The sequence below is a fragment of the Cylas formicarius genome, unplaced genomic scaffold, assembly GCF_029955315.1.
Source record: "Cylas formicarius isolate icCylForm1 unplaced genomic scaffold, icCylForm1.1 PGA_scaffold_6__28_contigs__length_40554024, whole genome shotgun sequence".
Taxonomy (NCBI): Eukaryota; Metazoa; Arthropoda; class Insecta; order Coleoptera; family Brentidae; genus Cylas; species Cylas formicarius.
Window position 1 is genome coordinate 1,967,427 of NW_026844347.1, and position 14,477 is coordinate 1,981,903.

General features: G+C 35.4%; 1 protein-coding gene across 9 annotated transcripts in view; it reads right to left on the bottom strand.

Moving 5' to 3' along the window:
- LOC132702935 (muscle-specific protein 300 kDa) overlaps nucleotides 1-14,477 on the bottom strand; it is a 171,410-nt gene that overhangs the window by 14,931 nt on the left and 142,002 nt on the right. For all 9 annotated transcript variants that reach the window (XM_060671820.1, XM_060671816.1, XM_060671817.1 and 6 more), the window contains 3 exons: nucleotides 13,993-14,100; nucleotides 8,683-8,856; nucleotides 65-8,272 (listed from right to left, as the gene is read on the bottom strand). In XM_060671820.1, coding sequence (XP_060527803.1) covers nucleotides 65-8,272; nucleotides 8,683-8,856; nucleotides 13,993-14,100 — 8,490 coding nt within the window. The remainder of the gene's footprint in view (nucleotides 1-64; nucleotides 8,273-8,682; nucleotides 8,857-13,992; nucleotides 14,101-14,477) is intronic.

Genomic DNA, 14,477 nt, shown 5'->3' on the forward strand with positions numbered 1-14,477 from the left:
AATAAATTATATAAAGCACTTGATCATAGGAAATATATAGAAAATCGTCCGTTGCAACACTTACCCAAAATTGTCTCATATGTCCTCTAGGGCCTGAAGGTATTTCCAGCTGTCTAAGCTGGACTTGGGCATCTTTTAACCAGAGCTCGATTTTGTCACTTAGTATATTATAATTCGTCCACGATTCACCAAATGCTAAGAGTCGCGTCAAATTGTTTTGCACATCTTCTTGAAGTTTAGTAATAATTTCCAGGGATTCCGAATAAGCTTGCTCTAAGCCAGCGCATTGCACGAGCTCTTGCAATTTCTGAGCGACGCCGTTCAAATGTTGTAGTTTTCCGTGATGATGAGCAATGTCGGCAGCTAAAGAATGGTGTAGATCGATATATCTATCATAATCGGAAGACGTGACACTATTTAGATCCGGCACGCGTTGCTGAGCGACTTGTAACCATTTCATTTCTTCTCTGGTACCTTGTTCCAGAATCGTCCATCTAGACGCTGCAAGAGACATAAGTTGAAACCTTCCTGTCGATTTATCAAGAATTATTCGAGCACGTTCGTATAGATCTTGATGGAGTTTGGAATGGCAGGTTCTTGTTTCGGAATCAAGGTTCTCCTCTAGGGATTCTAAGATCGCTCGACAGTGACTGAGGTTGACAAAAAATTTGCGATGGTTCTGCATCTCATCTTCTAGGTGTTCCAAGTTTTTAACAGTAATTGAACTTTCAACTAAAACTTCGGCGATCTCTATAATCTGGCTGAACTCTTTTAGAGTTTGTTCGTACTCGTCCGCTAGAGAGAGGAATTGGAGAGCCTTATCTCGTTCTAGTGTGATTGAATGTTCTAATTGTTTAGTTAAATCGTGATTAACGTACACGTCTTTTGGTATTTTTCTGCCAGGAAAATCTCTCATTAAACTCTTGGCGGTGGTAATTAGGTGCACACATTTTAACATGTAACCCCTATTTGAGTTTTCAAGTTCTTCCAATTCATTCAGTTTGGTTTGCGGCGAAGCATCAGACTCCTTGAGATCACTCAGTTGCCTTCGTAGAATATGAATTCCTTCAGATACATTGGATACTCCGTGAATAAAATCTTCCCACCGCCTCAAGTCACCTGAAGCTAGCTGTTCGTTTTCTTCCGTGACTTCTTCGATAATCTTGACTTGTTGCTGAAGAGAATCCAGGTAACTTTTCATTCTCTCCCGGTCTTCTTCGTTATAAATTGGATCCGCCAATTGCAGCACGAGCTGAAGTTCATCAACCTTGTCTTCAATATTTGCAATTTCTTGTTTTAATGTAACGAATTCCTCAACTCTTTCCTTCGAAGGACCATCCGAAGTTTGCTGCCGATTTACATAAATTCTGTATTCTATTGTCTCAAGCCAAGTTGTAATGGTTTCTACTGTGGTGATCACGCTTTGCTGAATAACGATTACGTCTCCTCTCCCAACGGCTTCTTTCAAGATTTCTATATTTTGTTCAACATTGCCGGTGCGCTGTTCTATACTGAGATCTGTTGACACTTCACTCAATGTTGCGAAATACAAAATGTTAGATAAGTGGGTGGTTTTTTTCGCATTTTGTAAATTTTTCATTCTTTCTAATGACTGTGCTTGGTTCCATTTGATATTGATTTCCTCAAATGTTGCTGGACCTTTTTCATGCACTGATGGTACTACTTCTTTAGATCCGGGCCCTTCGATTTCCTCTATTGTTACAGAGGGAACGTGTTTGTTCTTATCTTTGGATCTAGATGGGCGTCTCGGTTTTAATTCCTCAGTTCTAGTAATTTGAGATAATTCGGACTCGGCTAACTGATCAAGATTGACAGGTTCATCATGGATTAAAATGGTATTTGGTTCCGGTTGTATTTCCTGTAGTAAAAAGTCCACTGTTGAAACAACATCTGGATTTGCTTCGAATTGCAATACATCCGGTTCAGGCGTATTTTCCTTTAGTTCTGCTTCTGTAATAACAGTATCTACAGTGAAAGCACTCTTTTGAGGTATGGCATCATTATTTTTTATTACTGCAAACTGATCTCTGCTTGTAATTTCGACGTCTTTAATGTTTTCTGGTTGGTTTAAGTTAATATTGATTGACGCTTTGAAATCTTTTGGGAAATGTTCTTGATCAGAAATATTTTTTTCTGTTTTTGTATTAGGTTTAGTAATACCCTTTAGCTGTTTTACTTTGCCATCATCCAAATCGGTAATTATTTTCGAGAATACTTCTGCCTTTGGAGTTGATGGTACGGAACCCTGTAGCTTCTCTGGGTAGAGTTTTTCAGAATTTGTAACTTCCAATCCTGAAGCTTGCCTATGGAACACCGTGAACAAATTCTTCTGCTTATCATCCAATGGTTCATTTTCCGTTCGCCGTTCAGGTTGTTTTCTTCTTTTCTTCTTCTCGGCTCTGCCTTCTTTTCTTTCATTTAATAAGAATTTGTGTGACTGATCTTCAACTTTAATATGAACATCAAATTCGTCCGACGAATATTCACTGGGTGAACTGTAATCAGAGGTAGATTTGGCTTTTGATTTTGTAATCTTTTGTTCTGCAATTTCAGATAAACTTATTGCTTCTGATGAATCCGTCGGTACTGTCAAAAGAGCTTTAACTTGAATTTCGTAGTCTTCTATATTACTCGAATTGGAAGTAGGCGTTGGAACCTCTGTTATTTCATATATTCCTACAGGCGAAGTTTGAACGATAGTTTCACTAGTTTCAATTTTGTCATGGGTAGCTTGTGAAACTACCTGATCAGCGCATACCTCTGCATTTTCTATGGGAGACGTCTGGGTTATTGATTCGGCTTTTTCAACCACTATTGCATCTGCTGTCCCTCTATCCTTCACTGGAGAGGTTTGGGTAACTGTTTCCGTTGTTTCTTTTGGTGAACTGATTATAATTTGTTCCTGAACTGGTTCAGGTGATGTTTGAATTGATAACTCGGTCGTTTCGGGTTGTGCTTGGTTAGAAATATCCATAGAAGAAATCGACTCTGGAGTGTTGGTTTGTACAAAATCTTCTTTAATTTCCGGCTTAATTGTTTGAACGGCCGATTCAACTTTCGACATTTCCGTGAAACGCCCATTAAATGTTTGTACCTCCTCGTCTATAGTTTCTTGTTGTTCCTGCATTGCCGTTTGAATTGAAGCTTCTAATGTTACTTTACCAACAGATTCCAGTGAAGACTGTTCGTTAGGACTAGTCTGTGTAATAACCTCAGATACTTCAGATAAAACTTGGGTTGCCGTTTCTTCAACCTCCGGTTTAGCAATTACTTCTGCTTCGGTAAAAATTTTATCAATAGTTTGTATTGAAGTGTGGCTAGTTTCCCCAATAGGTTCGGGCGAGGTTTGAGCAGAAACTGATTCTGCGAGTGCTTTTTCCTCGACGATGAATTGGTCCGTTGATAATTTTACGGGGGATAAAGGCAGTGGGGTAGTTTGCGTATTAAATTCTTGAGTTAAAACTGTTTCTAAAACCGGCACTGTTTTAACTATTTCCGTGACAATATTTTGAGGAGATTCACTAGCCGGTCTGCTTAAAATTTTCTCCTCTATAATTCTAACTGTTCTTGGTTCTGTTTGCGTTGATAACGTATCAACTGATTCGGTAGGAGATGCCAATGTTTCGTTCTGAGCTAGGAAAGCAATGGGATGAGTTTTAGGTGAACCTTCCGCTTCCGTAGAGTCAACTTCAGCTGTTTCATGCTCTTCATCAATTTCTTCTTCGGTCAACGGTTGTGCATCAGATTCCTCACATTTCTTTTTACCCTTCCTACGTTTTTTTGATTTTTTTGATGCTTCTTCAGTTTTTCCGGTTGATTCCCTTTTAACATCGTCATCTGTTAAAGGTATAGATTCACCATGAGAAGATTCGTATGCGGACTGCGGAATATATGATTCTTCTGAATCCTTAACTTTAATTTTTTGACCGCGTTTCTTTTTGCGTCTTTTTTTCTTTTCTTGATCAGGCTCTTCTGTGAAACTTTCATCTAATGTAGTCTTATCCGCTTCATAACCGGTGTCTCGAGCCTTGTCTGAAACTTCAGTATCAGTTTCGATAACGATAGTATCCAAATTTTCTATGGTCGGTTTAGGAGTTTCTTCAGAAAGTTGAGAGTAATCTGTTATAACAATTTCAGTTGACTCCGCCAAAGAATTCGTTGCTGATTCGTCTTTAGTTACAACGTGGTGTTCAACTTGAATAGGGCTCGAACTGGTGCTTTTGTGTTTCTTTTTCTTTTTACTTTTCCTACCCCCATGGTCTATATCACTGGGCGTTGATGGTTCTTCATGATCACTTTCGGCTTTCGGAATGACAGGTGTGATTATTTCTGATCTGATAAATTTATTTGAAGTTACTTCAAAACCATCTTCCCTTTTTATGTCAGGAACGTTTGGTAGCTGAATATTGATTTCTTTTGAGATAATTTGTTCTTCTTGTTTGCTACTAACAGATATTTTGGGCGTTGAGATTTCGGGGTCCATTTGCCTCTCTTCTAAAAACAGATCAAATTCCACCTTCTGAGCAGGCTTAAACTTTTTCGTGACTTCATCAGGATGCCGGGTACCTTTTTCTTGTAAGTTTAAGGCCATTTCAATGTTATTCCTTTCATTATCTAGGAAATCTGTTATCGATGTTAGTTTTGAGTTGTCAGTTTCCGTAACCGATTTGCCGGCCTCCTCATCAAATTTGCTTGATTTTTCCTCTAACGAAAGTGTAATTTGAACATTCTGGGAAGGTTCGGTGATTAATTTCGTTGTGTTTTGATGATTTTCGTGACTATCGATGGTCGATTCTTGAAGAACTGGTGGTCCGACATTTTCGATTTCTGTAGAACTTGAAGTGACTGTGGATTGTAAGCCTAATTTGAGGTTACTAATATCTATATCTTTAGTAGTTTCCTGAGAACTTGCCTCCTGTAGGGGAGTGTCGATGGAGGTTTGTATTTGTTTCGCAGGTTTTTCAATTTTAAAGGTTACTGGTTTCCTTGAAATATTGTCTGATGGCGATTTATTTTTTTGTGCAGGTTTCTTGTCTCTTGTATCATTATCCGCAGTTTTGTCCGCCTTTTCTGCAACAACTTTTTCTGGTATAAGGTCCTCTTTGTTCATTGGTTCGTATTCCAAATTAGTAAATTCAACTTCAACGGCGGTTGCGCTACCGCCGGTTGGTTTGGAAGCAGTTAATATCTCTAAGTCAATATCACCTTTCGACTCCATATTTACCGTTTTGTCGACAATTGTGTTTGATTCTGGAAGAACTGATTTAGCTACAGTAATAGGAGCTGCTGGTGATATTTCCGAATCTTGTTCTAATGATGCAAATTCAGTTTTATTTAAAGTGATCTTTTCGGCAGCTTTTATTTCAATCGAAGGCTCAGGCAATTCTGATACAATTGCATGGATCTCCGACTGAACTATTTTGCTTATATCCACAAATTTATCTACTTCTAACTTCTCAGAATTTGCTTCAACTTTGGGACGTTCCAATTCTTCAACCATTAATTTTGTTTCACTTTCTAGAACGTTCAAAATATTTGTCGAGTTGTCTTGTCTGTCACTATCAACAGCGGTTTGAATGACAATTTTTGAAATGTTGGGTTGTTTTTCTTCCAAGTCGTCAAGTGGCTTCTCCTGAGTAATAACTGCATTAATTTCAGGATTTACTGGATAGTTTCCTAGGTTTTCTTTGGGTATTACACTAATTGTTTCAGGTTCATTTTCAGCCAGTTGTGAGGAAGTGTCTTCAACAGGACTTTGTATTCGTGGAGTAGCGGATCCTTTTTTGGTTTTCGAAAATCTGCGTTTTTTTGTTTTGGGCGAGGGTCTTGAGCTAATTTCCTGAGTTTCACTGGTAATAAATTCTTGTACGACTGTTGAATGAGGTTCGCAAGTTACCTCAAATAGTGGTATGGTCAAATTTTCATCCTTAGATACGGTGTCCTCTAAGGGCTGCTTTTCATCCATGATTGTAGCGGAAATGATGTGTTCAGTAAGAGGGAGAGTGTCTACTTGAATAATAGAAATAATTTCATCAAATTTATGTTCTTTTAGAGGCTCCTCAGTGGAAGAGAGGGTGTCTACTTCAACAATATGACTACTTTCAAGAGATTTATGTTCTGTTGGAGGCTCGTCTTTTGGAGCCGTTTTGGTCTTTTTATTCCTTTCTGGAAAAGTTGTAGGTGCTGGTTCCTCAGTGGAGGTGAGAGTATCTACTTCAACCATATGACTACTTTCATCAGATTTATGTTCTGCTGGAGGCTCGTCTTTCGGAGCCTTTTTGGTATTTTTACTCTTTCCTTTGATATTAGGTGTTGATTCAAAAACTTGTGGTGCGTCAACTTTACTACTAATTGGTGGACTATAGGATACCCTCTCACTCTCAATGAAGTCACTGATAATAGTAGAGCTAATTGTAGGGTCTACTTTCTGTGCAATTTGTTGTGCTTTGTGCTCATGAACTAAATTTTGCTCTACCACGTACCTCAGCTTTTGTTCTTGCACAGATACTTTATTTGGATCATCTATAGATATTTCATCCTCTGGTTTTATGTCAGTTGATAAAGGTGTGGGTACAGATTGTCCATCTGGTCTCAGAATTATGCTTTTAGTTTGTTGGCTAATTGGAATTTCGGGATGTTCAAATTGAGTGTCTCCAAAATGCTGTTCTTGAACAATTTTTCCATCTTCTGTTCGGGTGACATTTATACTCACCCTCGGTATCCCTTCTTCTGTAACTTCTACTTCTTCAGGCTCTTCAATAACTTCCTCAGTTACATGTTCTTTGCCGTCAATAATTACTGTTCTTCGAATTATTCTCCTAGTTTTTCTTATTATTCTTCTAGTAACTTGTTGAACTACTGCTTTTACACTTGAGCTTGAGGTGCATATCTTACTTTCATCCATAACGAGATTAGCTTCGTCTATTGGAACTATTTTATTAAATTCACTGTCGACTAGCGCAATGTCGCCTTTGTGAAGATTCAAGCCTTCCGGCTTGACTTCATCTGGATTATTTGATCCCTCCAACACTGTGTAATGCATTTCCGGTTCAGTTTGAAATTCTCTCACTTCAATATCCCCTCCATCAACACCTGACATAACTTTTCCTCCAAATTGTTGAGACGTTAATGTTTCTTTTCTGCCATCACCTTTAGCGATTGATGTAGTGCTCTGTTGACCTTGCAAAGTGATTTGAGAAAATGACTGAGCTATTGCAGGCCCGTCTCCTTCACTAAGAGTATGTAACGTTGTATATTGTTGTTTTTGCAAGGACTGTTGCTGTCTAACTACTGTTCTGTGGAGTTTTTTAACTATAATTCTTTTGCTTCCATCTGCGTCCACTATAACTTCTGTGGTAGTTTCATCAGGTTCTACAAATACCGTTTCAAATGGCTGATTTGGTTGAGCGTTAATATTGAGTTCGGCAAATTTCGTTTCAGACTCAGGTCGTCGTTTGTAATTGGCTTCCACGAATAGGTCGTCCGGCTCCTCTACGATGGGTTGAGGGTCCGTCATAGGCTTGGTTGCTATTTGAATGGTTTCCTGAGCACCAGAAGTGCGTTTCGAAATTGTGATCGTTTCCTTTTGTATTGGTTCCGCTCCATTTGATGATTGCGACATTTGGGTCTGTATCTCCACGTCTACGGGCTCGTTATAATCAACAGAAAAATCTTTCGTCGGGGGTTCGTTTTGTGAAGGAATAGGAGACGCCAAACTTCTTCCAGTTTGAGTTTCTATGTGCACTACAGAAGGCACCTTCTCAACGGCGATAAAATTTTCTGTAGTCTTTTTGATATCCGCGTGAATTTGTATTTCTTCTATTGGCATAGAACTCGAATCCAAAGTAGCTTCAAGGGATAAGTCGGGTGTTTTTAATGGCTCTTGCAATTTTAATAATTCTGTTTGTAAGGCTCTGATTCTAGTATTTGCTATGAATTTTTGGTCTGTGATTAGGACGATTACCTCTTCCAGGTGTTCCAATAGCGTAATTACAAGAGACTGTAGGTCCGAATACTTTTTTAACTCTTCGCAAGTCTTTTTTAATTTTATAAGTTTATTTTCATTTTCATTCAATTCGTTGCTAAGTACCCTACAGCGAATAATATAATTTTCTGCTTGTTGTTCGTCCTTTGGCTGAGAGAAACTTCTGATTGTATCTGCTGTAGTTTTTAGCCAGTTTTCTGTTTCGGTTAATAATTGTCGATATTCATTGATTTGTTGTTGCTTCTTGACGCTAGCATCACGTGCACTCTGAAAAAGGAAAGAGGCTATTAAAAGAACTAAAATAAATATTGAAAATATTCTGCTGAATATCAATTAAAATTTGTAAAATGTATCATTACAATCAGTCACTCTGTTAGAAAATTAAAATTCGGTATTTGCTATATGTACCAAAATAAAAGCACTACGATAGTCAACAGATACTGCAATGGTCACCGACTTAAATACACGTCCCAAAAATAATTTAATTGGTTTGAAAATAAACCAATAACCAAGCTATAATTGGAATAATTTTGTTGGGCGGCATTGCAAACGTTTATTTTAATTTGATGCCAAAACTTTGTTATTTTAATAGCTGTAGTTAACACAATCGGCCATATTGTGATAAACGAACGAAACGAAATGTAAGTTATTTAATTTAAGAATAAAAATAAACTTACCATCACCAAAATTCTACCGTTTTCTGCCTGGGATAACAGTGTTGCGATTCTGGTTCTTATGCCTGCTAAATGTGCTTCCAATTCTTTGATTTCATAATCGGCTCCTAGGAGATTAACTTGGCCTTCGAGGCGTATAGCTTCGGTAGCATGCTTTTTCAGATCGCTTGTGATGTTCTGAAAAAAAAAAGCATAAATAAACTAACGAAAACTAATTAAACTTCACAGATAATTGTTAGTAAATAAATTAATAATAGAGGACAAACCAAAATATGAGACTGAAACATATAACATAAACATATAAAAAAGAAACATGTGCTTTCGAATTCCTTTAAAATATTTTGAAAGAGTGATGTTGTCAAGTATAGTGAAAGAAAAAAGAAACAAACAAAAGGAAACCACTAAAATATTACATACAAAAGGGTGCAGTAGCAGAATTTTCAAACTAGTTAGAATTATATAGCGTGTTTCATGAAAGAGTGACACGAAAAAAATACATTTTTTAAAAGGAACACCCCATACATTTCTGGATATTATGATTTCTCCAAGAAATGTTTATATAGCACTGCAATTGTTTTTCAATTTTAAAGCGATTAGAAGTTTATTTGACCCGACGTGGCCAGTTTTGGTATATTATGTAAGTTTATAAACGACACTTTAGCCACGATGACGTGTAGAGTGACATCAGAAATGGCATTCGTTCGCCCTTGGTCAGTAACTAAAGTGCCGGCAACGGTCGAATTGACTCGCGAGCGTGTGTCGCGAGTATACTTGATGAGTTCATAACTTGGTATTTTAGAGTAAGGAGTGGAAAAAAGAATTTAATTGTCAATATTGAGAGGACCTAGACTATAAATGCCATATTCAATGTGTAATACCTATTATTAGAATCGTGTATTAATTGAAAAAATGCCTAGTAGCTTAAACTAAGTAAGGTATAATACTGAAGTTGTCTCTATTCTTTGCAATTAATAGCAAAAAACTTAAAATATTTCAAAGAGTCCTGTTTTTCTTGGTATAATATTATTATAATTCAATAGTATCGGGGAAAGAAGAAAATATAAACCTATTCACCAACCAATTAAATTTGAAACCAGACTGAATTTATATTAACCAAAATTAAAGGGATAGATTGCCAAACTACTCACGCGTTATTGCATTAGAATAATACCTGTCAGCAAAAGAAAAGCAAATCACTTGTCTACTTTTTCGATTTGAATATACCCCCACAGCGATTCGGCGTCGAACTGACCGGTTGTCTCTTCTCACTATCAGAATCGCGTCTCGATAGAAGGGGCGATGCAACCACATACAGGTTTAGTGTATAGTCGAGGCAATGAAACTACGGGTCTCTTATATATCTGTCCTTACGTTTTAATTTTTTGGGCCATTTTTACGATCATTCTACTGAATGTCCTTTGATAAAATATAATAACTTACGCACTTGACCCAAGAATAATTTACATTTTGTCCAAATGGTTCCAACGCGTTATTTCATTAGAGGGAGACTAATGAAATAGAGTCCCCCAGAAATAGTTAGAGTGAGACCACTATACCATAACAAATGAATTGTTGTAGTGGTTACTCACGCCTTTAATTAAATAGAATTACCGATTTAAATCCGCTTTTGTTTAGTAAATATTAAATGGTTAAGTGGTTGTCATTGGCAATTATTTGCTCCCCTTTATCCCGCGTTATATAAAATATATAGAATATTTTTTAAAAAATACGGTAGGAATAATAACATATGGATTAGATCATCGTCATAAATTTGGTGATGTTTGTATGTACGTTTGGCATTGACCTCAAACGAACGCGACCGGCTCACGAATTGTCACGGCCGGAAAAGATAATGAACGATATAGTGTTGTTACTTTTGCATTATTTAGTTTACTTGGTTGGCAATTAGATTTTGGGGCTGTAGTTTAGGATACCCGGTATTCAATTTTGGCATCGGCCTAAGTGTCTCGCGAGTTATGCAATCACAACAAATAGACATTTATAAATACCGCAACGGCAAATGGCGCCTCGACCAAAATAAAATGGCCCACGGGTGGTCCCCGAACTCGATATTAGAAAGTAGTGATGACACTGTCGACTAGAAAACATTTTCATAGTTGGACCCGAGCGAAGATGTATTTTCGTGAACAAGTTTTTAATATTTGGAAACGGTCCTTAATCTCTCCACTGCATATTCATTTATTACAGAAAATAATTGGTGAATTTATGCACAGGGCGTCACTTAATGATAACCAAATCAAATGAAATTTAATTCATTTAATTCATTAGATGTGCCATCGCGGAAGAAATTTGCATAAGTTGCTTAACACAAAAATGAAAAGGACCAAATTTCCACAAAATCGCCAAAGAAATCTATGAGATTTTTTTTATAATTTGTCGTCCTCTATCTCAACAACCAGACGTTTGGGTAATTATGAACCATCATTAAATTACACCTTCTATATAATACATAACTTTACATATAATTATTACTATTAAATAAAATATTGCAAGGACATTTTCTGATGGTTGTAATTTATTAATAATAATTCGATTACACTACATTTAATTATTTATAACTCTTATTTATATTATTATTATATGATTTAAATAACATTTCAATTTTTCACCTGTACACCGTGCGCTTAACCCATTGAGAAACTATTAAAATTCCGCGAAGTACATTTTTATTTCTCCATTATCTTTGCAGTTTCAATTACCATCATCAATTTTATATTATTTATATTATATAGCCGTCACATCGGATTTTTAATCGAAGCATAACTTAGTCTATGTTGCATTCTTGAAACCACAACTGTTAAAAAGCCTTAGTTAGTTACCTTTTTAGCTTTTACAGGGAAATTGTTTTCTTTTCCTATTTGAATTTCTATCTTCAGTATTTAGACAACGAAAGTTCAAAATACTTCACTTTATTTTACCTTTATTTATATGCAGATAAATGTTTTAAAAACAACCTTTATATATATATATATATATATATATATATATATATATATATATATATATATATATATATATATATATATATATATATATATATGATTTTCTTACTCTTGTAAAGAATTTCAATGAAGATTTAAAATTAGCAAAGAATTTTTAGGCAGGGGTCATTATTATTATTAGGAAGCTGATGTCATTCGCGTATCAGAGTCAGTGCAAAACCGCATGACCGACAGTCTACGGGTGGAATTGTTAAATGTATTCGTGTACCGAACGTCCAATTAGGAACCGTTATTCGAACAACCAGGCAGAGGACAGGACTTATTGCATTATTAAATAATATTATAGTAAATGTAATGAGATTATTTAACCATTATTATAAGTGAAATATATTTGCGCCAGAACTGAGATTGAAGAAAAATGAATTTTGCTAACACCCGAAAATAACAATATCCTGAGTAGTTTAATTATGAACCACACAATATTAACAAACAATATACAAAACAGGAACAACAATAACGAAAACCAATAATTTCAACCCTGCAAGTTTTTGTTGAGGAAGTTCATGATCGTTTGAAATTGAGTGTAGATGTGAATGGACTAACACAATATGGATAGCATAAAAAACACACTGTGTAAAAACGCATAATTCGTTGTTATAATTTAATTTATACCGAAGATAAAAAGCACTTGCAAATACGATATGATACGAATGTCAACAATATTTATTATTCAGACAGTTTCAGTATTTTAGTACAAGATAACTAAATAATTTTTTTTGTACAATCGAAAAATACAATAACAAACTTTCGTACTAGCAGTTTTTTTATTTTAAATTTTTCGTTACAACATCATTGTCCGAAATTGTTGTGTCGAAATCTACGTTATAGAAGAGCGATTAAACGGGAAAAGTATTGGATACATTTAAAGGCGCTTGTGGTGCAGTTCCGGTTGCTTTTTTACAAAATAAACAACATTTGACACTTACACGTACGCGACTTTTCCCTCCTTCATAATATCATCTTTAGAAAATGGCGTGAAATCCAAAGATGCTTTCTATATCTAGCCTTTACCTATTCGCACACTTTTGATATCGGTGAAACATTATTAATAGAAATTTTGTATTGAACCTGTTCTAGCTAAATTTGATTGCATATTCACTTTGCTTAGATATCTTATTTATTTTTTTGCTTAATATTAGTCATCCCAATCTTCATCAGATCTTTATTGATAGTTGAATTATTCAATCATAGTATAATACGTGCAATATGCCGGTATTGAGAAAATAGCAATTTGTTGACTTTATAAGATCTTGTAGGTAATTACAATAACCCACGTGTCCTAATACCCAAAGTAAATAATATAGGCCGCCTGCAAACGGTAAATACCAAACACGGCGTTTACACCATATGCCGCATACGCCAAATTTGGGCGGTTGATGTCGATTAAGTTTCTTTTCTCGACTGTTTAAATTATTTATTACGCGAAAACAAAAGTAATAGGTCTTTTATACCATTTACTCAAATTTGTACACAATGTAACTTTAAATTTGCCCGCAGGAAAACCTTATTAAAGATTGAGATTTAAGCAAAAGAAAAAACAATGCATCGTAAAATTTATATTTATAATTCAAATCATTTTAAATAATTTAACGTTTTTGAACAGATTACTAAAGTTACTTTACAGATGTACAGAATGGGCTAAATTGGACACTTAAATGAAAACTCCCTTTTCTAAAGTTCATAGAAAATTAATTTGAGTATCTGGAGCTGGATTAAAAAAACATATTGCTAAAAACTGCACCGTTTCACAGTTACAGGATGTTTTTCGAAAATGTGCATCTAAGAAAAATAGTTTTTTTTTGTTATGGAACATTTTGTGTTTCTATGAAAACATTTCCAAAGTAACTTTTTACGCAAAAGTGAATGACTTAAATATATTTCTTAAACTTTTTTTAATTATTAAACAAAAAATCTTGTCATCAAAATATTATCCACTCCATGTGGGTTACAAGGGCTTTTAAGAGCCGTTAGAAACAATCCTACAACGGCAACAAGACAGTTAAAGATACCAGCAAGACTAGCAAGAAGCGTCTCTACAGTCGAAATGTCTATTCTAGCTATTTCAACAAGTCTTAAGGAAAATATCAGGTGCGCTATATTTCTGTTAAACAAATTTAAGTTATTTTCAATGATTCAAAAACATACAGAGTGTCCCTTATAAAAAAGTCGATTTTTCGGTTGATAACTATTTAAATGTTATATTTAAGTCATTAAATTCTGCGTAAAAAGTTGACCTGATTAACCAAATAAACCTAATTAATGTTCAGCTTTAAACACCGTAGGAACTTACCTCTAAGGCTCCAAGCATTTCGTCGAAATTTTCACTGGACCAACAGCATATTGAGCTTTCGGTTGCGGTAAGCGATTGTTGAAGTTTATGCACATCGTTGATAAAACCCTAATAAACAAATAAAAGAACCGATTAAATCAAGCCATAACTCATCAAAGTTAAGCATGACATTTCAGTATTCAGCATTAGCACACACTTAAAGATTCACGCAAAAATATTAAGACAATTTAAACGAAATTGCAGCATTCCACCAGATAGGAATTGAAAATTATTAATAAAATCCATTTAAAAATAATTAATAATTCATTTTTGCACTACTTTATATTCTTTCCTGTGGCTTAATCAAATAAACGCTCTAATTTGTCTCGAATTTACTTAAAATATGTTTTACAAATTCGTTTCCAAAGTTTATGTTTCTGTTTCTTGCGATCGCGTTCCAGTCGTGTAAAAAAATTGTCATTCCGCGTTGAAATTAAAACGCACCA